This window comes from Malus domestica, chromosome 05 (genome assembly GCF_042453785.1).
Source record: "Malus domestica chromosome 05, GDT2T_hap1".
Lineage (NCBI taxonomy): Eukaryota > Viridiplantae > Streptophyta > Magnoliopsida > Rosales > Rosaceae > Malus > Malus domestica.
The window spans coordinates 42379502-42405896 of record NC_091665.1 but is presented as its reverse complement, the minus strand read 5'-3'; the positions used below and the strand labels follow the sequence as shown (position 1 = coordinate 42405896).

The following is a 26395-nucleotide window of genomic DNA, read 5'->3' as shown; positions in this document are numbered from 1 at the left end:
ACTGAGTCTCAAATCCTCCTTTATAACTGCTTTGTTTTTAATTAGGTAATTCTTTTTTCTCCACAAAACATCATTATTTTGGCACAATTTATTGAATATTGCTCAATTTTGGGCGATAGAAGGTTTACGTCAACTCCTATACGAATGGCTGGAATTTAGGCAAGCAGATGACTTAAACAATGGTAACCTTCAAGTCGCCATTTAGCCGATGGTAACAAATTGTTGTCCGTTTGCATAGATGAGGGTAAATGTCCAGCTTAGACAATGGTAAAATTCCTTTGTTTGATGCCATTTTTTTTTTAGAGCAGGCAGTTGTTTCCGAACTGTAGAAATCAGTATATAGAATTCCTCCAAAAGACTTGTAGTTGGAAGGCAGATATCTCCTCGCATAGACTTACAGTTGCAAGCTTCCGTTGTCGTGTGGAATGAGAATATACAACTAGACTACTTGGTTTCTGAAGTTTTTCATGCATGCATTTGATCAAGACATGAATTTACTGTTACCATATACGTGTACTTATTCACACACACACACACACACACAACATGTATATTAATATGCATAACTCAAGCTCCGTGTAAGTGAGAGTAGGAGATAGAGAGAGATCCATGGCTAGGTATTTTCGGGCAAGTTTGACCATGAACGTCCTCCTCCTCGTCGGAACAGTTGTGATCATCCCACATGCGCTTGGTTGCTACACTTCAATCATTGGCTTTGGGGATTCACTTGCTGATACAGGCAACTCATACCTCAATGCCCTTGACCACCATGACAAGCCTTTCCACTTCTTCTTCCCTCCATATGGGGAGGACTTCTTTCATCACCCCACCGGCCGCTGCTGCGACGGTCGTTTAATCATAGACTTCATTGGCATGTGCAATACATCCACTTATCTATATCTCATACCATTAAAAAGCCATACTTATCATTTTTTTTTTTAATTTAACAAATAATCAGGTTCTTTTTGGCTTCGTCTTTTGCAGCTGAATCTCTGGGACTTCCTCTTGTGCGACCTTATTTTGAAATCCTGAACGTCAATGAAACTCTGCGCAACTTTGAAGAGGGTGCGAATTTTGCAGTAGTAGGAGCGACTGCACTTGACACTGACTATCTTGAAAAAATGGGACATTATAATGAATTTACAAACTTCTCTCTAAGAATTCAATTGGATTGGTTCAAAGGAATGTTATCACCTTTATGCAATACAGCTTCAGGTCAATTACCAAACTTTTTATGAGCATTTAGATTATGTGTCTAATTTCTCTAACTTAAACACTAAACGACATTTCTCTCGTTAAGAATTATAAACTTTTTGCTACAATTGTGGTGCAGTAAATTTTAACTAGTTTTTCTTTCTAAGTAAGTTTCAATGATTGTGTTAAAATGCAAATTTACAATTTCAAGTTGTTTCTTGTCCCCATTTACCACATAAATAACAACTCCCGTTAATAATTGTACTTGGGGCCTGAATGTGAAGGTTTCATCTTGGATGTGACTGATCAGTTACTCTTTTTTTTATATCTTTGAATTTGCAGACTGCAGGGATCTCCTCTCAAGTTCTCTAGTTCTTATGGGACCGATTGGAGGCAACGATTACACCCATGCGTTGTTTGCAGGAGACCGTTTTCAAATTGTTCGAACATTTGTTCCAGTAGTGATAGAAGCAATGGCTTCAGCTATCAATGTAAGAGTTAAAATCATATAAATTGTAGGCTTCTGTGATTTAATTTTTATGTTTGCATTGCTCTGCAGGAGTTGATTGAGCATGGGGCATCAACACTTTTGGTACCAGGCAACTTTCCAATTGGTTGCCTCCCTGCTTACCTTACATTGTATGAGGGTTCAGATGAGAGTAAATACGATCCTTCAACCGGTTGTCTTACTTGGTTAAACAAGTTTTCTGAGTATCACAATGAGCAGCTTCAGATAAAGCTAAGTCAGATTCGAAGCCTTCATCCCCATGCTAGCATCATTTATGGAGATATTTACAGTGCTACGTTACAACTGTATCAGTCTCCAAAACAATTTGGTACAGCATCTCTCTAGCACTCGTTTACTAATCATTTTAGTTTTTAGTTTTCGGTAAAAATTTAAAAAACAAACTAAAATCTAAAAGCAATGGCCACAAGTTTTCAATTTAAAAAAAAAAATTAAAAAAAAAACGAAATGATTATCAAATGGTCTTAATGTTTTTAATTAATTTACGATTATTGTTAAAGGTACATAAAGTTTGGAAGTGTTTCAAATGTTGAACCTCTCAGTTATCATATATCATCGGATTCACGTCACTGCAGGATTTACTGGGGAAGCTACCAAAGCATGCTGTGGAGGAGGGGGGACATACAATTACAACTCATCAGCACAATGTGGTCTTCCAGCGGCAAGTGCTTGTGCAAACCCTGCAGAGTCTATCAACTGGGACGGTCTGCACTGTACTGAAGCAGCAAACCGGTGGATAGCCAAGGCCTTATTATATGGAAATTATACCATTCCCCACATTAGTACCTCCTGTGTGTCACAACTGTGACTTGGCGTCCGATTTATTTTCCCATTTATATCACACAAGAAATTATCTTGTGCACCAGAAGCTATTTTATCAAATCTCGCTCTACATGTGCTACTTGTATCATGTAAAAAAAACGAAAAAAAAAAATTAAATAAAAAGGTCCATTTCATTAATATGATCGGGCTCCATGTCCCAATTTGGGATACACAGATAAACAAAAGCAAAAGAAATATAGCTTGTGTACGCATGCTAGGGTGTTATATTTTAGAGATACTTTAGGATATTCTATTTATATTAGAAAAACTTTTAAGGGTGTGGTAGAAACAAAACAAAATCCTAAATAGCTTCATTCTTGGCTAGAGAAACACATCAGTCACTTTGCATGCATGATTTGGGGTTGGTTTAACTTTTGGACAATTTTGAAAAATAGGAAACTTGTAGCTCTATCTCTTATGTTTTGAAGCATATGTTGTTGAGAATATGAATAACACATCAGGGAAATGAGGGACATTACATGTGCATATAAGTAATTTGGCTACTTCTCATATTGCCAATTGATTTTATGGTATAACCTTAACTTCGTCATAGTATTAGAGCAGGTTCATTATGTAAAGCCCAACAGCCACACATGTTTCACGTCATTCGATTTGTGTTGTCCACGTGCTAAGCTTGAAAATTAGCCACACATAAGGGCACCTATTGAGAATATAAATATCACATCGGGGAAATGAGGGACCTTGCATTGGTAATTGGGCTACTTTTTATATTATCAATTAGTTTTATGGTGAAATCACAACTTACGTTGCTAGGAAAAATTGGGAAACCATTCAAATCTTCACTCTCCCATATATATGCAGTTCTAATAAGAATGTAACTTACGCGGGATTGATTTGCAAAATTGGAACGTTTTACTCCATGAAAAATTATAAAATTTAGAAACAATGACCTTCAACCTCTTAGCTTCCTTCTCTAGTTATTCGGAAAGTCAATTTATCATAAAATAAACATCCTAAGTGTGTATATTGGCTAAAATTGAGAAAAGGAAAATACTAAAGCTCTTTATAATTCACCTTCTTAACAAAATTTAGAATAATTGACATGAAAATATAGAAAATAATACCCCTATATATGCTATATAGTTTAAAGTATAATCCTACTATACCACATTTGATATTAATGGTGTTGAAGCCATTTTTGGTTTTGTGTACGTACGTAGTAGCGTAACGAGGGAAACTTGTGCTCCTGCTCATAGCTCATAGGACCATCACCAGTATTATTTTAATTGCAATTTTCCTCAAATCAGCACCGCCACTAAAAATTCAGAAAAATGTCTAGTTGAAGACGTCTAAATATTTAAAACTCTCAACTGCAAAAAAGCATCATAAGCACGTAGCTAGAAATGTATTATAATAACAACTCAAAGCTTCAGTATGGTGTCGGAGCAACAACTAAGGCCACCAGTGTATGTTACATCAGTAATATATCAATGAGCGGTCACAGTCATCCATGCATGCGCCAAATTGCCCCTAACATCTTAGCTCAATAATATCATCGTATATAAAATTTGCCACCGCATGCATGGCCATTTTACCACACCCCTCTAGCTTATATGATGGTTAGTTTCTGCGTCAGACAATTAGAGATGTTATAGTGTCAATATTTAATCGGTATGTCAACAAGAAGATTGACCAAATATAAAGTCAAAATCAAGAAAGTACAAATACTAAATATGTCATGTTTTCGCCTTTGAGTCATCAAATAACTAACATAAATGGTTAACCCCTCACTCTGTTGCAAATATTAATGAGGATTGTCGTGATGAGTATTGTAAACACAAAAGAGATAGAATACTACAACAGTCTGTTTTTAGGTATACAATTAACCTAGCTATTTACCATTCTACCTAGAAATAGTTCAGCCAGTACTCTGTAAAGTCCATTCCTTTCACATTTAGAAGTTTCCAGAGACTGAACCACGAAGACACGTTTCTCGTTGTGGAAGGTTTGGTGGTGCAAAAGCAAACTAGTAGTATGTTTGACTTTGAGAAGTCCTTGGTGGAAGGTTTGATGGTGAAAAAATAAACGACACGACGCTTTTCACAAACGACAGTATCTTTGATGTCGTTGGTAGGACAGGAAATAAAAAGGGAAAAAAATACAAAATGGAGATGCGGGGTATCGATCCCCGTGCCTCTCGCATGCTAAGCGAGCGCTCTACCATCTGAGCTACATCCCCGTTGACTTTCAACATTTCAATTTCACTTACATCAAAATAAACAATGTTCCCTCAATATATTGATTTACATGATTAAACGAAGACTTCAAACATATATTTAAAAAATAAAAAAAAATTCACATCGTTAATTAATTGTATGAAAAGTCTCAATCATGTATCTTCATCTTAAAGCCGTCCAATGTCCCAACTTCATCTTCACCTTGATCATCACTAATCAGTTTAACATAAAGTTATTTATGTATTAAATGCTAGCATTTTATGTATACATGTCGACCTGCACTATAATTTTAGCAGCTACCGCTCAACCTTACAAGGCGATATTTTGCTTCAAGAAAGGTGACAATATCAGCATTCCCTGAAAGAAAAAAAAAACATTAATAGGCACATACGTACTATGAATCAAGATGGCGTGACTAAAGAAAATTTATGTGTTTATTGGGTACATGCATGGTTCTGTGACTGTTGAGTTATGTGCTTATTGGGTACACACACGGTTAACTGTGACTGTTGAGTTCTTGAAGTCAGAGAGTTGTCCTTGTAGGAATGTCATCTTATTCCATGGATATTGGTGCTAGAATTCATTGACCTTTTTTTCTTCGTAATGTTCAGGAAGGAGTAGAAATTTTAGTAAACCCGCAATTCTATCTATATTCTAATTTCTTAATACATTTCATTTTTTACCAAAGTGTGACAACTACTTCAGAAAGGTACTTTTTCTAGCGGAAACGATTACGATTACGCTTTATTTTCGGGTTGGAGCATTGAACAGGCCAAAGCTTTAGTACCTCCTGTTGTTGATACAATTTCTAAGGCCACAAGTGTAACCATATATATATATATATATGTATATATATATATGTATGAACAATAATGTTACTCACTTGTATCAGACAAAAAAAAATGATCACAATATTGTATGCACGTAATACTCACCTATATTAAAAAGGACATCATCAACATTTTATGTGTTTAAGTAATATTATATAAATTTATGTCAATTGCTAGTAAATCATACACTCAAAAATTTGTCGCATAATTAATAAATTCTATGGGTTTCTTTTTTGTTGTGACTGCAGGCATTAATAGAAGGACGACAGTGGAGTTGGTGGTGCCTGGAAAATTGCCGACTGGGTGCTCAAGTTAATTTGTACCTAATTATGATGGAAATGGGTGTTTGAAAGTTCACAATGATTTCTCTAAGTACCACAAAAAGGAGCTCAAACGTGCCTTGGGGACACTCATACAAAAATACCCATCTGCAAGGATTCTATATGCTGATTACTATGGTGCATCCAAGCCCTTTTATCATGCTCCTCAGCATTACGGTCAAATTCCATCTTCTATTCCGAGAAATTCTTCAGGGTGATTGTACTCACAACATTTGGTGTGAGACAGTTCACATGTTTTACTTATTAATACTATACCCCAATTAAAACATATACTCTTTGTCCATTCATATTATAAAATATATTAGCAACACCGAGTGGCTGTGTTACTCTCGAACCATGTGTTTTTTATTGGTAAATTGGACTTGTTTTGATATATGCAGGGTTCGAAAGTGTTCTAACAGCCTGTCGCGGAGGGGGATGACCGTACAATTACAATTGTTCAGCACTGCGTGGAAGGCCATGTTCAACAACCTGCAAGGATCCCAACTTGTATGCACATTGGGATGGGATTCACCATACAGAAGCAGCCTATCGCTACATTGCCATGGGTTCCATCCTTGACCATTTTACTAAGTCTTACGTATAACTTTATGATTATAGACTCTGGACAAACGTACTTGAAGCATGCATCAAGACATTTCACTTTAGTTTCCTTGCTTTCTTTAGAAATGACTAGCCTTCGTACACGCACGTGATTTTTGAATCACGGGGTGCTACGCGTTACTTACACGTTTTAAATATATTTATATGCGTGAATTGACAAAAGGAAAGTCAAATATTTGAAGTAAATGAATAATATTTGATCATGCTAGAAAAAACCCCTCACAAACCAATCAAAGTAGTTGAATTCACATAATAAAATCGGTCTTTCAATTTCTATCTACATTTTATTGAATTTACATTAGGAATAGAGAAAATAATATTTAATAAACAACTGATTGAATCACATTATTGCTAGCCCATTGTGAGACTAAGCCCACCTCATCTCCCTTAGTGTAGATAATATCATTTGTTCAAAAAATAAAAAAACAATCATTTGACAACTAATTTAATCACATTATTATGCGCGTGCAAATATCTTTTTTATAACCGGCGTTACATGCCTCTCAAGATGTTTTGAACGCGTTTAAAAATAGAGAAAATAATATTTAATGAACAACTTATTGAATTACATTATTGCTAGCCTATTCTGGGGTACTAATTAAAAAAAAATTAAAAATGTACAAAAAGAATTAATTATTAAAAATCACTATTAAAATAACAAAAATACCCCTGCATTATTTTGGGTTGCTTTTGAATTTTTTTGTTTTGGGGGTATTTTTGTCCAAAATTTTTTGGTAAAGCTTGTGTCCCCAAAATGGGTTGTTGGAGCGCATTCAGAAGACATTATTTTTTGAATCACAGCGTACTACGTGCGACTTTCACGTTTCAAAATGTATTTATATGCGTGAATTGACAAAAGGAAAGTCAAATATTTGAAGTAAATGAATAATCTTAGATCATGCTAGAAAAAATCCCTCACAAACCAATCAAAGCAACTGAATTCACATAATAAAATCGATCTTTCAATTTTCATCTACATTATATTGAATTGACATTAGGAATAGAGAAAATAATATTTAATAAACAACTGATTGAATCACATTATTACTAGTCCATTGTGAGGCTAAACACACCCCCTCCCCCTTAGTGTAGATGATATCATTTGTTCAAAAAATAAAAAATAAAAAATATTTGACAACTAATTTAATCACATTATTATAGGCGTGTGAAAGACTTTTTTTATAACTGGCATTACACGCCTCTTAAGATGTTTTGAACGTGTTTAAAAATAGAGAAAATAATATTTAATGAACAACTGATTGAATCACATTATTGCTAGCCTATTGTGAGGTACTAATTAAAAAAAAACTATACAAAAAGAATTAATTATTAAAAAACATTGTTAAAATGACAAAAATACCCCTGCATTATTTTGGGTTTCTTTTGAAATTTTTTGTTTTGGGGGCATTTTTGTCCAAAACTTTTTGGTGAAGCTTGTGAGCCCAAAAGGGGTTGTTGGCTTGATACATAAATATATAAAGAAAAGGAGAACCGAACACAGAAATCTGACTGCACAGATATCAAGTAAATTTTCTTATAGAACAATACTTGACTACTCAAAGATGAGTAGGAATTCATAATCAAAATTGTTCGTTGTCAATTTATAGAACTTCGTGTTTATAATCAGAACCGTTCATATTATAAATCACTCTATAAAGATCGCCTCTGCAAAAATCAATTAAAACTAAGGTCATTTAATCATCGAACTATTTAAAAACAAATGAACGGTATTGGTAAAAGCATTATGAACCGTCTATGTATTTGCTACAATAGATTGACTAAACGACCTTAGTTTTAATTTTTTTTTTGCAGAGATGATCTTTACAGTTGTGATTCATAATATGAACGGTTCTGATCATAAGCACAAAGTTTTGTGATTAAAACACTAAGAGTTTTGAGTGGGATTTCATACTCATCTTTGAGTAGCTAAGTATTACTCTTTCTTATAATACTTAACCTACAAGCCACTTTCCTTTTGTTAGTATAACACAGTTTAAGACAAAAAAATCAGAAATATAATATTAATTGATCAACTTATAAATACTAATCCACCCTAGCACTCAAGAATTTAAATATAATTAGAATCGATCATCATCCTCATGGTGCATCAGCACCCAAGAACACCTTCCAACTGAGTATACTTTTCCATTTCATGGTGTTAAAAGAATTGATAGAGTTGGTGGAGATAAAACAATTTTACGAAGGATTTCAGAGTTGACCAAGTAATTGAACCGACTAAGGACAATTAACATATACTTTTTTTTTGGTCGATAATTAAAGGACTGTTTGATAATAATTTAGTTTTAATTTTTAGTTTTTTTTTTTAACTAAAATTTTGTTGGTAATTACTTTCAATAAGAAAAATAAAAACTTGAAAACTAAAAGGTGAAAACTCAACAATAAATTTTGAAAACTCAAGGAAGCAATCTTCAATGTTTATTTTTTCGAAAACTTAATACTGAAAGTAGTTACTAAACAAGACTTTCGTTTTCAATTTCAAAAAAGTAAAAACAAAAAATATTATCAAATGACCCCTCAACAATTTAACATAAGCAGTAAGATACGTGGATATTCCCCACATTAGCTAGCAACAAGAGTGTTTGAGAGAAACACTATGACATGATGACATTTCAACAACTACACAAAAACATGTCTGCTAGCTTTTGTTTCAACATTGGTCGGTTCCTTGATTTAGTGTACGTAATATATTTTACCATTTGACCTCACCGTTAAAAAACAAAGTTTAGTTGGAAGGTAGCTCGGCTGTCCTTAACCTTATTTGCTGATATTGATCCCCATAAGACCACCACAGTACTAATTTAGTTAATTAATTAATTTGTTCTAGTCCCATCTTTAATTTAATTATTCCATCTTATTTCTGTACTATATAAAACGCAAACAAATTAAGCCGATCGAATTGCCAAATATTATTAGTTTACCTCTCATTTCCATATCAATCTTCACCTTGAACACAAACAACATAAAGTTGTTTACCGTCCTAGTCCTAGCTTTTTATTTGTGCATGGCCTTGTGTACTGTTTTATCTAGTCAACCATACAAGGCAATATTCAACTTCGGTGACTCCCTTAGTGACACTGGAAATTACCTTGTCTCTGGTGCCCTTGTTGTGCCTTGGCCCGTTCGTTAGTGCGAAAACGAGATTCAGATTACAACCTCATCAAATCACACTCAGTTGAACAGAATAAAATACAAGAAATAAAGGCACTGAGAAATTTACGAGGTTTGGCAAAAACATGCCTACGTCCCCGGAGAGATATTGCTCTTCACTATGAATAACAGTACAAGTATACATGAGTTAAATCAACATAACTCAATCCCGAATCCCTTGCACACCCACTCATAGAATTTTCTCAAGAACATCACTCTACCCCAAGAGTTCTTTCACTAGAATACTTTTCACTCTAGCTCTCTTGATTTTCTCTCAACCCATGTTCAACCTTTCCCATGGGAGAGCCGAATGCTCTCTCCACCTTGGATGCTTTTCTGATGCAAGCCTTCTCCCTCGGCAAGCATACCTAATGCAAACATTTCCTTGCATTAAATAAAGGCCAAGCCATCATCACATTTCTTGCAATGCTCCCAAAGTCAAAAGGCAAACCCACTTTTGCTTTTACTTTATAGCACTTGTCTGCAACTTTCATGCAGCCCACACCATGTGATATTTCCACCGAAAGCAAACATAGGTCACTTCATTGTTGCCAGCTCAAAATATAAGCCAATCACAACAATTTCCACCTTGGCGAATATACAGTGCAAAAATCCTTACACCTATCACCAAAGTCCATTGGCCTTACGTACTAGCATGCACACCCTGAATCAACATCGTTGGTCCTGTTCCGATTCAGTCACTGCCAATGCATGTGCAGCTGCTGCAAGCTAAAAATCACCATTTAGCTTCAGACAGGATCTCGACACACCTTCGTCTCCTCCAACAGGTTTTCCTCCTCTTCATTGTCTGCAACCTGGAAACTCATTAGCGCGCCCGTTTCCAGCAACAACCCATCGAGCCAGACAAAATTCCTACACTTCCTTCTACCTCAGAACCATCTGATCAGCTATGAATCCTATAGCTCCACCTGCTACAAAACCCCTGCAACACTTGAGACTATACATCATCAAGAGAAGTGTTGCTTCTGAGTACCTAGAGGGCATACTCGAAGCTTTCTGCCACAAATTTGCTACAACCCGGCCTAACACCTGTAGCACTATGGATCCTTGCCTTCGGAACCGGATCTGAACCTGCTCTCTCTCAGATCCTCTTTCTAATTTTCTTCCACGATTCCAACCTTGAACAACGAAAGCAGTTTTATGCCCACCATCATCCATGGTCATCTTCTTTTGTGTATCATTCCACACCAAAGAAGCTTGCACCTGCTCCAAACTTACTGTATCTTTCATGTAGTAAAGTTTCACTAGGTTCTCGTACAAATCTGAAAGTGAGGTAAGAAGAGAGAGACATTTGTCTTCTTCTTCAACATCAACTTTCGCAGTTGATCCAAGCATCTCTAAACACGGCTTCCATTTCTTCAGGCGTAAAACCGCCTCTCCCATTAAACTGCTCAACTGAAAATTCCATGGTGAACAACAAATCTGGACCTCCAACGAACCAAAGCCTCCAACGATGCTCTGATACCAATTGTTATGCCTTGGCCCGTTCGTTAGTGCGGAAACGAGATTCAGATTACAACCTCATCAAATCACACTCAGTTGAACAGAATAAAATACAAGAAATAAAAACATTGAGAAATTTACGAGGTTTGGCAAAAACATGCTTACGTCCCCGGAGAGATATTGCTCTTCACTATGAATAACAGTACAAGTATACATGAGTTAAATCAACATAACTCAATCATGAATCCCTTGCACACCAACTCATAGAATTTTCTTAAGAGCCTCACTTTACCCCAAGAATTCTTTCACTATAATACTTTTCACTCTAGTTATCTTGATTTTCTCTCAACCCATGTTCAACCTTTCCCATGGGAGAGCCGAATGCTCTCTCCACCTTGGATGCTTTTTTGATGCAAGTCTTCTCCCTCGACAAGCATACCTAATGCAAACATTTCCTTGCATTAAATAAAGGCCAAGCCATCATCACATTTCTTGCAATGCTCCCAAAGTCAAAAGGCAAACTCACTTTTGCTTTTACTTTGCAACACTTGTCTGCAATTTTCATGCAGCCCACACCATGTGATATTTCCACCGAAAGCAAACACAGGTCACTTCCTTATTGCCAGCTCAAAATATGAGTCATTCACAACAGCCCCGTCATTCCTAGCCATCGGAAACCTCCCTTATGGAGAGACATTTTTCAAACATGCAACCGGCCGATGCTCTGATGGACGACTCATCGTTGATTTCACTGGTATGTAACCCATATTACATACTATGCATGGAAATATAGTAAAAGTATGTGACAATTGATATAACTGAAAATAGGGAAATTTTATTTGGACCCACATAACCTCTCTCTACACCCAACTTAAACTTTAAATGTGAATTATCTTTTTTACCCTATTGCATAATTACCATCAAGTACAAGATAAAACTAACAATAAAATTAAAATTTATCAATAAACCCACTTAATAATCAAACCCTCTCATCACATCAAACTCTATCATCACACAATCTTTATTCCACATTCATTCTAGCTAAAATACTAAGACACTCTCATACAATAAAAAACAAGCTCTTTTTGACCGATGGTGGTGATTTTAAAGTTTTGAATCCTCCAACCAAAGGATGAATCGATATAATCTCAACAAAATCCTCTACGAAGCAGTTGGGCAATTTATACCTAGCTCTAATTAAAATTATGCTTGAATGTGACAAATGCAGGAGTAAGGATCGAATATTAGCAACATAATTATTTAAACTCGACTCAATTGTACATCAGAGTGACGAGTACTAAATCATATCCAGTATCCACCACGTCCTTGACTTTGTATATCATAGTGAAAAATATGTCATAGATTGGATTCTGGTGGGAAAGACCGAATAACACGAGGAAATTCATGCTTCCTTTTGATTCAAGCATCTGATTCTGAGGTTAATTATCGATTCAACAAATTTGGGATTAAGGTTAGAACTAATTTTGTATAAACAATGTGTCTTAGGTTCACTTTGATTATTGGGTTTTAATTCTTATTTGGGTTTCTTTTGCAGGTGGTGATTTCTGGGTGTGGCTATGAGGTAATTGCAGTGTACTCTTTCTGCAATTAAGATTGTTTTTGCAACATGATACGATGAGTTTGATTAAGTTATTAAGTTACTCCTTTTGCAATTAAGATTGTTTTTGCAAGTAGAAGATAACATAAGACTTAACAATGTTAAGTTGGGTTAAATTAGAAAAGCCACAGAGGGGCTGCAATCCTTATGAGTGCAAAAGATTTGAACTCCACTAAGCACAAGACAAATATGTGAGAGATATTGCTCTATGTACGCCTTGAATAAGTTGTAGAACATTGATTATGAGTTTTTATTTTTGAATGGGTGTAAAGAGAGATTTATATATTGAATTGGGTCTCCAAGGTTAATTTAAGTAGTAAATTTGAGTTTAAAGAGATATTGATAGTTTAATTAAAAATAATATGAGTGTAGAGAGTAAGTTGGGTATAAAAAAAGGTTATATGGGTTCAAATAAAATTTCCCCTGAAAATATGGCTTTAGCCTTGAAACTTAATTTTCTCCACATAAAACCCAACATAAGTTTTTTACTCCAATAAAACCCATTGACTAGATTCCACTTCAACAAATTCATTAATTATATTTGACCTTACACATTTAAAAATTTTTGATGCCTAAAATACCCCTATTTGAATGTTTAATGTACACAATTAATTCTATACAAATTGAAAGGAAGATTTAATGATTTTACAAAAATAATAAATAATAAATAATAAATTTATTGCATAATATATAATTATAACAATAAAACATGCCTAATATATGTAATAATACATGCTTAGTTTAGTCAATCAAATTATATTTTACATATAAATGTAGGTAAATTATTTCACACACACACATATATATAACAAAAAAAACATGTATGATATCGTAAAAATTCATGCAAAATAATTTACCTACAAAAAAATATTATTTGATTTAGTGCAGCTACTATTCAAATTTTAAAATGTTAGATGCTTAAAAAATGCAAAATAATTTACCCAATAAATGTAAAGTACATGCAAAATAATTTACCTACATAATAAAGCAAACCCAATAGATGCAAAAATACATGCAAAATAATGTACCTACATAAAAAAATAATATTTTTTTATTCAATACTAATTGACCTATTATTTGTACATATAATAATAAAATGTGTCCAATATATGATACATACAAAATAAAATACCTACATAATGAAGAATGTTATTTGATTCAAAATTAATTTACTTACAAAATAAAGCAATTTTATTTGTTCAAAATTAATCTACCTATTATTTGTACATATATCTTATAATAATAAAATGTCCCAAATATATGTAATAATACATGGAAAATATATTACCTACTAAATAAAAGAATGTTATTTGATTGAACATTAATTTACCTACAAAATTATGTTAGTTGCTCACCATAAATTTACGTACAGGTAGATTAATTAGTATAAACATATATGTAGTACTGTGCATATATATATATATATATATATATATATATCTGTGTGTGTGTGTGTGTGAGTTTGTGTGCATGTGGATATATATTGAGCTTATGGTAGTACTATTACTATATACATTTGAATGTGTGTAGTACTGTGCATATATATATATATATATATATATATATATATATAGAGCTTAAGGGGAGGGATCCCCATTTTTTGAAAAAAATGGGGATTAGGTGTGGGGCCCACTTCACATCGAATTTCAACGATCCAAACCGTCTATTTTGTTAGTCTCGATTCATAGATCACCCTTGCAAAAATTCAATTCAATCCGAAACTATTTGCCTATTTAATTATCAAGATCAAATTTCATTTTTTCTTATATAACAAAGTATTCGTTCATTTCCTTGAACCCAAGTAGATGTCTTAAACATTTCCAATTTAGCTAATATTTTGCAAGGGTGATCTATGAATCGAGACTAACAAAATAGACGGTTCGGATCGTTGAAATTCAATGTGAAGTGGGCCCCACACCTAATCCCCATTTTTTTCAAAAAATGGGGATCCCTCCCCTTAAGCTCTCTGTATATATATATATATATTGAACTTATGATAGTACTATATACATTTAAACGCGTGTATATATATATATATATATTTATATGTTAGGGGGTAATAACTATTTGTTCATTGTAATTAAGGTGAGTAATTACATTTATTGATTTATTTTGAATATTGTGGTACAAGTTGTAAATATCTTGTAATAATAGGTCAATTATTTTTCTACTTGGCAATCATTTTCAAATTTGGATTTTATTTGGAAATTTATAACTAATAACTGATATAACAGAAATATAGTTAGAATTGTATTATTGTAATTCGGATATATGGCTATATAAAGGATTGTATAGCTATCATTTCCTTAAGTTCATTTGTATACATTTTCTCTAATCAATCAATACAATCTCTTTTGTTTCTCTCTACCAATTCTTTCTCTTCCTTTGTACCAATCTTCATCTTTTGCAATGTAGTTTACAATAACATGGTGGGTTTTTATCTAGAAAATAAAAATTGCAAGGATCTATATCTAAAGAACCCATATAACTAAAAATATGGCTTTAGCCCTTGAAACTTAATTTTCTCCACATTGCAAGGATCTATATCTAAAGAACCCTTGATATAATGGTTGTAGCTGAGGTATTTCGGGTACCATATTTGCCGCCCTATCTTGCCCTAAATAATGGCCAACATTATAATTGTGACCATGGAGTAAACTTTGCTGTTGCTGGAGCCACTGCACTTTCCCCGGAATTCTTTTGCCAAAGAAATATAGGATCTAGTTTGTGGACAAACGATTCCCTGAGCACTCAGCTTGGTTGGTTTAAGAAGCTTAAGCCCTCACTTTGCAACACCAAACAAGGTAAGTAATTTTAATGACTATTAGAAAGTGTAGTTCTATGAGCACGTTTGATAACCATTTCATTTGCACTGAAAGCGAAATAGTTAACAAACACACCTTACATTAACCCACAATTCTATCTGTATCTTAAATTAACTCACATTTAATTAACAGAGTGTGACATCTACTTCAAGAAGGCTCTCTTTCTGGTGGGAGAGATAGGTGGAAACGATTACAATTGCCCTTTCTTTTCTGGTTGGAGCATTAGACAGGTCAAAATTTTAGTCCCATTTGTTGTTGAGGCAGTTTCTAAAGCCACAAATGTAAGCATATAAATTAAAAATCCAATTTCTAGCAACTTTTGAACAAAAATTTCTCACTAAATTAATTTAGTTAATTATATGAGCATTTTTGTGTGTTGTGGTTGCAGGCGTTGATAGAAGGAGCAGTGGAGTTGGTGGTGCCTGGAAATTTGCCAATTGGGTGCTCAGCTATGTACCTCACAATATTTCAAAACCCTAACGAATCTTTTCAGAGTAAATTGTAGCAATGATCCCTCAACTTTAATCAAATTAGAGCAATGATCCCTCAACTAAAAATCAATTATCATTGGTCCCTCAACTTATCAAAATGTGTACCTATAGTCCCTTTCATCAATTTCGTCAAAATTTTGTCAAAATAAGTTATGTTGGAATAACCATTTATATAATTAGGGTCCCTCAACTCATCAAAGCGTGTAATTATGGTCATTTTCGTCAACTACATCAAAAATTTTGTCAAAACGAGTTATGTTGGAATGACCATTACTACAACTGGGTTAAAGTTAAGGGACCATTTCTCTAGTTGAATTAAAGTTGATGGACCAATGGTAATGGATTTTTAGTTGAGGGATCATAGCTGCACATTTTGATGAGTTGAGGGACCATAACTGCACGTTTCGTGGTGGTGTGGTAGTCTCATAGTCCAAAAGAAAGTGAATATTAAATTCAACCCAGCGAGAATAGGAAATTTTGAAGTACAAATATATCTTTTATTTTGTTGCTGCAAGCAATGTGATTGCATCTCTTAGACATTACATTAGGCATATGCCAATTGCCAAATCTGATGAAATTTCACCATTCTTGGCTTGGAATTTACAAGCAGAATATGTTTACTCCACAGATTTGGTGGTTGGGAAACTTTTAAGTTCAAAACTTGGTTTTCCTAGTTTTCTAAGCATCGTTTGTCCTGCGTAAAGCGGGAGCCTTGTGCACTGGATACGACATTTTTATTCTCTTTCTATTTTTGGCTTCATAAAGAGATCAGATGATTACTTTTGGTTTTGCTAAAAGGAAAACGTGCATATTTGGGAAGAGTATGATGCCGTCAAGTTGAAGAAGGCAAATCTTGTACATTTTGTATATAGATTTTGGATGATAAGAACTAAGAAGAAATAACCAACTGTCCAACTGCCTTGACCCTTCACACTCAACAAACTGTCCCCATACAGAGAAAAGATAGTGAAATCAGCAGTATGGGCCAGCAGTTGTAACAATATTATTGAGGCTCGGAGCAAAATAATGTTCTGTTTAGGACCAATGGAACAGATTGGTTACGGTTCATGGGCCATATTTATGCACACAATGTTGAAATTCCAAGCACCAGAGTTGGTTTTTTTCCCTTTTGATCATGTTTTTTCTCAACATAAATGGATTAACTAATCATGGGTTTTCATTTCTTTTATCTAAACGATATTCTAATACAATCTAAAAGACAGGGAGAGAGAGTTGAATTTAGGTGTAGAGAAAAGCAACACGTTGGTCGAGCCAACTTGAATGAACTCATGTCTTCATGGGTTTTCAGTCTCGTCTAAGGTACGTTTTTTTCCGCATTAGGGCATACTGTAGTGTAGGAAAAATATTTTTATGACACGGATACGTCTGTAGAAAAGGAGAGACCAACAGTGAGAGCAGCATAAAGAAAATAAGTGCAGGAAATAATAAGTCTGTAATTCAGAGAATGGCTTGATTGATCATCTGCTATATCAATTGGTACATATATAAGTATATACATCATTGACTTTTGTATAACGATTACATGTAAGTAACAATACATCATCATCTTACATCGTTTTACGTCAATAATATAATGTCCTGTAAAAATATTCTTCACATGAGATTGTATATGAGATTATATAGCATAACGATATATGCGCAAGTTGTTCTCCGGTCTTCTGTTTTTAAGAGTGGTACAACCTAACTTCCAAACCATCTACAAACTCTGTCAGCGGCTCTGCTGACACTTGTTTTGCTGCACACCCCATGGCACTCTACTGCAACGCACTTTGGACTAAGTTCGGACAACGCAGTAGTCCTTTTAACTTTTTTCATATTTTTCTTTTGGGAGGTGAAAGGTGATACCTAACTCAAATCTTACAGGGGCCCAGGGGGGATGTTATTCTCGAACATATATACAGACATACATGCATGTTCTATGTGAAATGGTCAAGTCCCACCACCATGGTACTATCCCATCAGAGTCCGTGACTAGCCTCTCCAACTTCACGAGACCGCTCTCCTCTGGACAAATTAGTGATAAGATAATATTCACCTGAATCATCACCTCCATCTTTCCCAAATGCGGGACCAACACAAAACACAGTCACCTCATTGGCATTAGGGTTTTATCTCAGCTCTTACACAGAAGACTTGGTGCAGTTGTAGGAAGTTTTCTCATGTTTCAAAAATTCAAAGTTTCACTCTCTTTTGATTTTCATACCTGTGAACTGTTGTAATTACAGCACCGCTTGGAAATACTTGGTTTTTTACATTGGACCCAAAATTTGATGGTGGTCACTCACCAACTCTTGCTGAATGCATTCAATTGAAGCAAAGAGACCACAGCATGAAGCAACTATATGTGTCATTTTCCAATGACTCCAAATGTGTATGTGTGTAAAATATATATCTTCTTCTATATATCACATATGTTGTTTCTTCACTGTACCAGATAATATACCGATTAAATGTCTCGTGGAGGTCATGTCAATGCATGCCATGTAAATGTTCATGGGCCCCAATTTCTTTTACGGTGTTTATATCCTAAATGATCGATGCGTCTCTACACATGTTAGAGTCTTACTTACTAAAAGTAAATGAGGTATAGAGTAAGCTCATATTTGAATAAGAAAAATAGTTTTCGCACACCAACTATTATTTATTTGTGTTATTACCTGATTCTCTTTTAATTAAATTCATTTAAAAAAAAGGATGGGCGGGGGTTTCTGGGTTCAACGGTCTTTTGTCTTTCAAAAGAGGGTTGGTGTCTCGCACACGACTGTTGACGAATAGCTAATCTCACCTATTCTATTTCTACAAAAGTTGAAAAAAAATAAAATAAAATAACAGGATTACAAAAAATGCGCATAAATCACTTTTTTCTTCTTGAGTAAATAGGACAAGGATTGTCTGCCCTCCCACTTCTGGTGCCCTCCCGTGCCCTCCTGTTTTGTGTGGTCACGATTAAGCCACGTCAACATTTTATATTGTTTTTTTATAGAGATAATAAGACAACAATGAATAGTAATATAAAATGTTGACGTGGCTTAACTGTGACCACACAAAAAGGAGGGCACGGGAGGGCACCAGAAGTGGGAGGGCAGATAATCATTGTTCGAGTAAATAACAGAATGACATGTACTTGGTGAATAGGTAAGTTAAGCATTGGTGGCGTAATGAATTGTTGTTGGACTAAATTATACATGCAAGCAATAGTGGCTAATTATTAGGTTAAGTACGACTAATGGAGCCCCAAAAAAGATGTTCATACTGCATGCTTTTCATTCGTGCTTCGTTGGCCTTGGAGTTACATATTTTGTATTATGCAAGAAACTATATTTTTACAAATTATATGACGTAGTTGATGATTGAATTATTAGAATCATGCTCTAATTCTTATTAATGATAGATCATATGATTTATAAAAGTGGTATAAAAAATTGGTCTATCTAGCATTATTTTTATCCGTTAATTATATATATATATATATATATATATATATATATATTTTTTTTTTTTTTTTTCGTTGATTATATTTGAAGGCACATATATGTGGGTGTGTGCATGGATGGAGTCGGAGAGGACCACTTTCGATCACGTTAGCATTTACTCCCGTGGGCCTAGGGTTTGCTTGTTACATTACTTTCATTTCATTTTCATATCTGATTGCCTACAAACAAACCACTCCTTACATTATTTTTTTCTAATTCATGAATTATAATACATAGCTTTTGTAAATTCTAATTGTGATATGATCTATCTAACAATCAATTTGTTTGCCACCCCATAATATACATGCGGGGAAAAACTTTGTCAAAATGATTTGACTAAATCAGCTCCGTGGGTGATTATTGAAGTCAAATCGATGCGACCACCAAATTACAAAATGCTTTATTTTGGGATTGCAATCTACTATCCTAAACAAGTTTTTCTATACATTGTGTGAGATCAAAATCACGAAAATAAACTTTGTTGTGTTGAATTTTGAGATTGCAGTATTTTTTTAACAAGGTACATTACTATGAGTATTTCAATCTAAATTCTATATCTATAATTCTGGCCAAGATATTTGTATTTCAAGTCCCTTAATTAGCTAAACATGAATCAGCCTCACAACGTAAATTGAACGAAAATGGCTAAGCAAGGAGATTGAGAACTTTATATACATTCTAATGTCAACCTCAGAGCAGCTGTAACAGCTCAAACCTCTCTCTCTCTCTCTCTCTCTCTCCAAAAGTGATCACTGTTGAAATCTAAGCAAGATATTACAGTGACTTTACCTTCTCCGGCCTGCTCCTATATGCAGGTGAAGTCTTTTTTTTGGCCAAAGCTCAAGTCACTGTTGCAACACGCACGAATAGCACTGCAACATTGTGAGAAAACTACCGAAAAAAGGGATGAGAAGTTGGTTTTTTCTGGTCGAAGAGAGGAATAAGTTAGCAACTGTACAAACGCACAAAAACAAACGAGTTCCCAGATTTTTATTCGTAGTCACTTTCCCTCCTTGCTATTTAACATTTTGAGCTTTTGATTTACCAAAACAAAGTATATATATGTTTATATGTATAATTGGTTTTCTATTCAATTGAGAATTCAATTTTTACGCAATAGCTTTGATAATAATATAGCTAGCGTTACAATGTCGAGTCACATAGACTAGCCAAGCTAATCTGAGGAACTTCCAAATATTATGTTGATATTATTTAAATGGAAATTTTATTTGAAACCATTGAACTTCTTTCTACACCTAACTTACTCTTTACATCCATATTGTTTTTAATTAAACTTTCAATATCTCTTTAAACCCAAATTTATTGCCTAAATTATCCTCACAAATCCAATTCAAGGATGTAAATTTATCTTTACACTCATTTAAAAAATAAAAAACCAAAATCAAATGAAAAGAGCTAGGAAACATGTGAAAACAATGATGCAAAGAATGTAGTTGTTGGTGGTTTGACTAATTAGAATTTAGATTGCAAAGCAAAGACTAATATTATCAGTAAGACATTATACGAACACAGACATGAGGAACTTAGCTAATCAATGTTGTCTATTATCTAACTGTAACTCTCGAATTAAGTAGTAGCAGATTAATATGTAATCCAATAACAAAATCAAGATGTTATGGTTATATGTAAGTTAAGAAGTAGAAGACTTTGGTAAATGGTGTCCAAAAAGAACAACAAATACTTGGTAAACTTATACAGCTAATAGTCAGAATGTTAGTATATGGCATATAAATCAATAATTCAACTCTCGCATAAATAAATTTATATTTTAGTTGGAGGATTAAAAATTTCAAAATCACCCCTCAATCCGTCAAAAAGAGCTTATTTTTTCTTTATGAAAGCGTCTTAGGGTTTTTATTAGAACAAAACGCACGTTAAAAGTTACGTAATGGTTAGAGTTTAGTTATTGATTGTGGGTTTATTAATATCTTATTTTTTTTGTTAATTTTATCTTGTACTTGATGGTAATTATGCAATAAGGTAATGAAGATATTTGATATTTAAAATTTAAGTTGTGTGTAGAAAAAAGTTAAACGAATTCAAATAAAATTTTCCTTATTTAAACCACTGAAGTTACTTTAGTGGTGAAGATGATAGAAGTAGGCTAAGTCTAGAATTTGAAACTCTCAAAATGTAACAAAGAAACCAACTTATTCCTTTGGTGGAGTTATAAACAACGAATTGAAACAAAACAGTTGAGAAACAAGAGCAAGGGAGATACCGCGAGATAATGGCGAGAAACACCGTACAAAGCCGACCGTTGGAAGGGCCTATGCAATTTCCAAACCCCAACTCCCAATCCCACGCGCCATTTTCCCAAAAGCCCTCACTAACCATAAGATATTTAAAAATTTCCCTACCAAAATCCCTCCTCGCGCGTGAACTCCTTCTTTTTTAATTTATTAATTTTTGCTTGTATTATTTTTCGTATTTATTTTTTTAAATAAAAATTTTGGTCGCAAACTGCAGGTTGGAGGGTTTGAGCTTCACTCACTTTCTCCAACACAGAGAGACAAGGACGTCTTTGTAAGTAACCCCTTCACTCTGTGCTGGATTATGCAAGCTAATCACACACCCCAAATCCTTGAGAGAGGAACATCACACTTTTAGAGAGAGAGAGAGAGAGATAGTGAGAGAAACAGGGTGTTGAGTGAAAGGGAGAGGGGGTTTTGCAATGGTTGCTGGGAAGGTGAGGGTGGCAATGGGGCTACAGAAATCGCCGGCGAATCCCAAACCGGAAACTCCTTCAAAGTCGCCGTCGCCGTCGTTGAGCTCTGGGAAGACACCCCAGAAGGGGGCGGTGTTCTCGCGCTCCTTTGGTGTATACTTCCCACGCTCCTCCGCGCAGGTGCAGCCTAAGCCGCCGGACGTGACGGAGCTGCTCCGACTGGTGGAGGAGCTCCGGGAGCGAGAGTCGAGGCTGAAGACGGAGCTTCTGGAGCACAAGCTCCTGAGAGAGTCGGTCGCCATCATCCCCGTCTTGGAGAACGAGATTATTAGCAAGAATGAAGAGATTGATAGAGCGTCGAAGCGGGTGGAGGTGCTGGCGGCGGAGAACGAGCGGCTGAGGAATCGGGTGGCGGAAGTAACGTCAGCGTTGGAGGAAGAGAGGAGGGGGAAAGAAGAGAAATTGAAGCGATTGGAGGCTGAAATTTCGGAGCTGAAGAAAACGACGTCGGATCGTATGATTAATTCCGAAAGCGACGAGCTTTCGTCGTCACAGAGATTTCAGGGACTGATGGAGATCGCCGGAAGGTCGAATCTGATCAGAAATTTGAAGAGGGGAGTGAAATACGCGGACATTCCGACGAATCCGGAGAATCAGAAGCTCGACGGCTCCGAGTCGAAGAGGGAAGAGCCGGAATCGGAGAGGCCGAGGCTCTCGCGATGTAACTCGGAGGAGTTCGTCGAGTCGACTCTGGCTACCATCAGATCTCGCATCCCGAGGGTTCCTAAACCGCCGCCGAGACCGTCGACATCCAACGGTCAAAAGACTCAAAACAAGGCCTCAACAGAACAAGGTATTGCATTTCCACCACCGCCTCCGCCGCCACCAAGTCAGACAAAACCCGCACTCTCACCGCCACCTCCGCCTTCTAAGGCGGCTCCACCTCCACCTCCTCCACCACCGAGAGGCATAAGGCCGGCGACGGCGAAGGTGAAGCGAGTGCCGGAGGTTGTCGAATTTTACCACTCTCTGATGCGAAGAGACTCTCGGAAGGAGTCGGGCAGCGGAGTCTCCGACGCAACGGGAACCGCCAATGCCCGCGACATGATCGGCGAGATCGAGAACCGGTCGGCTCACTTGCTCTCTGTAAGTCCCGGTTACTGGTTTTTTAATCTAAATTACGATTTTGCCACTGGCGTTTTGGTTGTGTCAGTGGCAGGTGGCCCTCGTATTTGTCTTATTATCTAGCTCTACGCCTTTTCCGTTGGATTTTATTGTTTGCTTGACAGAAAAGACAGTTCGCAGATTCCAACTGCTTTTGTTTGGATGCCAAAAAGGTGTAATTTTTGTAAAGTTTAGGGGCAAATCTTCATCTCCTGTGAAATTGTTGTGATTTATGTATTTGCAGATAAAAACGGACGTAGAAATGCAGGGAGATTTCATTAGGTTTTTGATAAAGGAAGTTGAAAACGCAGCGTTTTCTGACATCAACGATGTGGTGCCTTTTGTGAAATGGCTGGATGATGAGCTCTCATACTTGGTAACATTTCATTTTTTCCATTTAAAAAATCTGTTAATAGTTCCTCTTAATCAAAAATCGGGGTTGCGGACGTGGATTAGAGTAGTTAAGAATATTGTTTCGTTAAAAATAAAAATAAACTTTCGAGCTGGGGTCTTGACATTGATTTTGTTTGTTTAGGTGGATGAAAGAGCTGTGCTGAAGCATTTTGAGTGGCCGGAGCAGAAAGCCGATGCCCTGCGCGAAGCGGCATTTGGGTATTGTGACCTCAAGAAGCTTGAATCCGAGGCCTCGTCGTTCCCTGATCATTCTCGCCAGCCCTGCGGTCCTACCCTCAAAAAGATGCAGGCTTTGCTGGAAAAGTGAGTAGATTTCTTCATTTCTTGGTCTTGTCCTTCCAAATTGTAGCCCTTTTTAGCGTGGAGTTCTTATATGGTTGGTGTAATTTGAACAGATTGGAGCATGGTGTTTACAATCTCTCGCGGATGAGAGATTCTGCCACTAAAAGATACAAAGTTTTCCAAATTCCTACAAATTGGATGCTCGATTCTGAATTTGTAAGCCAGGTAATTCATTGTTCCAATCCCTCATGCTTGCAATGTATGCCAATTTTATGAGAACTTACATGCAACGAGGGAGCTAATTACAGAGAAAATTAAAATACATAACAATGCATGATTGACTTGAGATACGTCACAATAGTAACATCTGACTTCGTGCAAGTTTCTCTCTAGTCTCATCTACACTCAATCACCCACTAGGTCATATTTTACTATTGGCTGTGGAGTTTTTTGGTGGTGCTCTTTAATGACTCACATACTTGTAGAACTTGGCGATAATTGACTAATTGAGAAATCTTTTGACACGGTCTACAATGCAATCTAAGCTTAGGACTTAGGGCTTAGGGGTCACATGATTTAGAAATTTTTCAATGTGTCGATAACACAGTCTGGTGTACTATGTATAATAATACAAATGATTAGAAACTTAAAAAAAAAAAAAATCTCAACCAATTGTTTTATTACACTTGATGTACTAAGTCGTGTTCTAGTCACACTGAAAAATTTCTTCACAAGATGAAAGACATTAAAGTATGACCTATATTTTTCCACATTTTCTAGTCCCACGCCTGCCTGCATGGGCACATGTGAACTCCCATAATATGTTTGTCTTCTTCACTTTTTATTTCGGAATGGTTGGTAGGAGGAAAGAAGCAAGCAAGTAATAAGATTCTCCTCTTTTGACTTTATAGGAGTAAACAAGCAAATTAATTAATTAGGCTCTCTGATTTGTACATTATATTATGTTTTTGTCTCGAGACTGCCCCTCAATGTGATTGAATCCTCACCGTTGAATGGAATTGGATTGGATTTTCTACGTCTTGAAGGAAAATTGATTTCCACACTTTTTGTCTTTTTCTGTGTATTTCGTGGTAATTTCTGTCATATGATTTTTTTATTTATTCAACTTAAAGAGCCAAAAATAGAGAGAGGTGCGTAGAAAGAGAACAAGCTCCTTCTTCCAATCCTGTAGAGAGGCCCGGAAGAATTGATTGAGTGGTGCGAAAATCATTTTCCCTGCAGAATACGCCACTTAAATGTTAATGTTAGGCAGAAAAATTGAATGTTTCCCGAAGCAGATATAGGAACCCGAAATATGAATGTGATTTATAGTACACCAGCAAATGTTGGTTAGCTTGTTATTGTAGTGACAATGTTGGTACATGTTCACAGATCAAGTTGGCATCGGTAAAATTGGCAATGAAGTACATGAAGAGAGTCTCTGCTGAGCTTGAAATTGTAGGTGGTGTTCCCGAAGAAGAAGAGCTGATAGTTCAAGGCGTTCGATTTGCCTTCCGCGTACATCAGGTGACTAAAAAAACACTCGCTTCAACAGCATCGATCATTTTACTGTGTCCTATGTTTCGCGTTCTTACGATGTGGTTGTGATTTTTCGCTGCAGTTCGCTGGAGGATTCGATGCAGAAACAATGAGAGCGTTCCAGGTGTTGAGAGATAAAGTGAGATCGTGCCATGTACAATGCCAGAACCAACAGCAGCAGAAAATCGTATGCCGATCTACGCCGTGCTAAATCTGTAGCAAGCTCAGCTACAGAAATTGCTCTGAGAGTTTTCTGTTGTAAAGGTAGAACTTATATATGGTATTATTGCTCATCACCTACTCGGCTAGATTGGGTATCGGTTTAATATGTTCCATCCCATTCCGTTATGTGCCATTCTGTCTCGTCTACGTACCAAACAATACCTAAGTTCACTAACATGTATAATAGCTCGTAATACAATGTAGTAATGCTACAACTTCGTCATCCTCTCATTCAATCATAACATCAACTTTATTCTTTTCATTTCAATACTTAGCAGTATATTAATGATTAAGATGCAATTCGGTTCAGTTCGATTTGGGAAGTTTCAATCCAAATGAAACTTAACTCGGCTTGACCTACATGTGTGTGTTGTGTTGGACCGATTTTAAACGGATTTTACTCGTGTTGGATTGAATATGATACGACCCGTTTGTACATGTGTAGTTACAATTTGGTGAACAATGCAACTTTTGGTTTAGATAAGTTGACCAAAGTAGTGTATTTCTCTAT

General features: G+C 35.7%; 4 protein-coding genes and 1 non-coding gene across 5 annotated transcripts; 4 read left to right on the top strand and 1 right to left on the bottom strand.

Moving 5' to 3' along the window:
* The first annotated feature begins 61 nt into the window (after nt 1–61).
* On the top strand, nt 62–2682 carry LOC103427864 (GDSL esterase/lipase At1g28610-like). Its single transcript, XM_029103160.2, has 5 exons — nt 62–871; nt 985–1215; nt 1537–1685; nt 1754–2030; nt 2296–2682. Exons 1-5 carry the CDS (start codon nt 610–612, stop codon nt 2526–2528), a joined length of 1152 nt encoding a protein of 383 aa, XP_028958993.1. The 5' UTR covers nt 62–609; the 3' UTR covers nt 2529–2682.
* Nucleotides 2683–4669: 1987 nt separating this feature from the next.
* Nucleotides 4670–4742, bottom strand: TRNAA-AGC (transfer RNA alanine (anticodon AGC)). The gene has a single exon. It is a non-coding gene; the product is annotated as a tRNA-Ala (tRNA).
* Nucleotides 4743–5185: 443 nt separating this feature from the next.
* Nucleotides 5186–6497, top strand: LOC114825183 (GDSL esterase/lipase At5g45910-like). Its single transcript, XM_070821959.1, has 5 exons — nt 5186–5224; nt 5446–5560; nt 5819–5881; nt 5924–6104; nt 6368–6497. The coding sequence occupies exons 1-5, from the start codon at nt 5186–5188 to the stop codon at nt 6495–6497; spliced, it is 528 nt and encodes a 175-aa protein (XP_070678060.1).
* Nucleotides 6498–9536: 3039 nt separating this feature from the next.
* On the top strand, nt 9537–16094 carry LOC103435099 (GDSL esterase/lipase At5g45910). Its single transcript, XM_029103588.1, has 5 exons — nt 9537–9657; nt 11799–11900; nt 15341–15568; nt 15722–15870; nt 15978–16094. The coding sequence occupies exons 1-5, from the start codon at nt 9537–9539 to the stop codon at nt 16092–16094; spliced, it is 717 nt and encodes a 238-aa protein (XP_028959421.1).
* Nucleotides 16095–21677: 5583 nt separating this feature from the next.
* LOC103434867 (protein INCREASED PETAL GROWTH ANISOTROPY 1-like) lies at nt 21678–26146 on the top strand. Its single transcript, XM_008373232.4, has 6 exons — nt 21678–23409; nt 23672–23803; nt 23963–24144; nt 24237–24348; nt 25516–25650; nt 25745–26146. The coding sequence occupies exons 1-6, from the start codon at nt 22270–22272 to the stop codon at nt 25871–25873; spliced, it is 1830 nt and encodes a 609-aa protein (XP_008371454.2). The 5' UTR covers nt 21678–22269; the 3' UTR covers nt 25874–26146.
* The last annotated feature ends 249 nt before the right edge of the window (nt 26147–26395 follow it).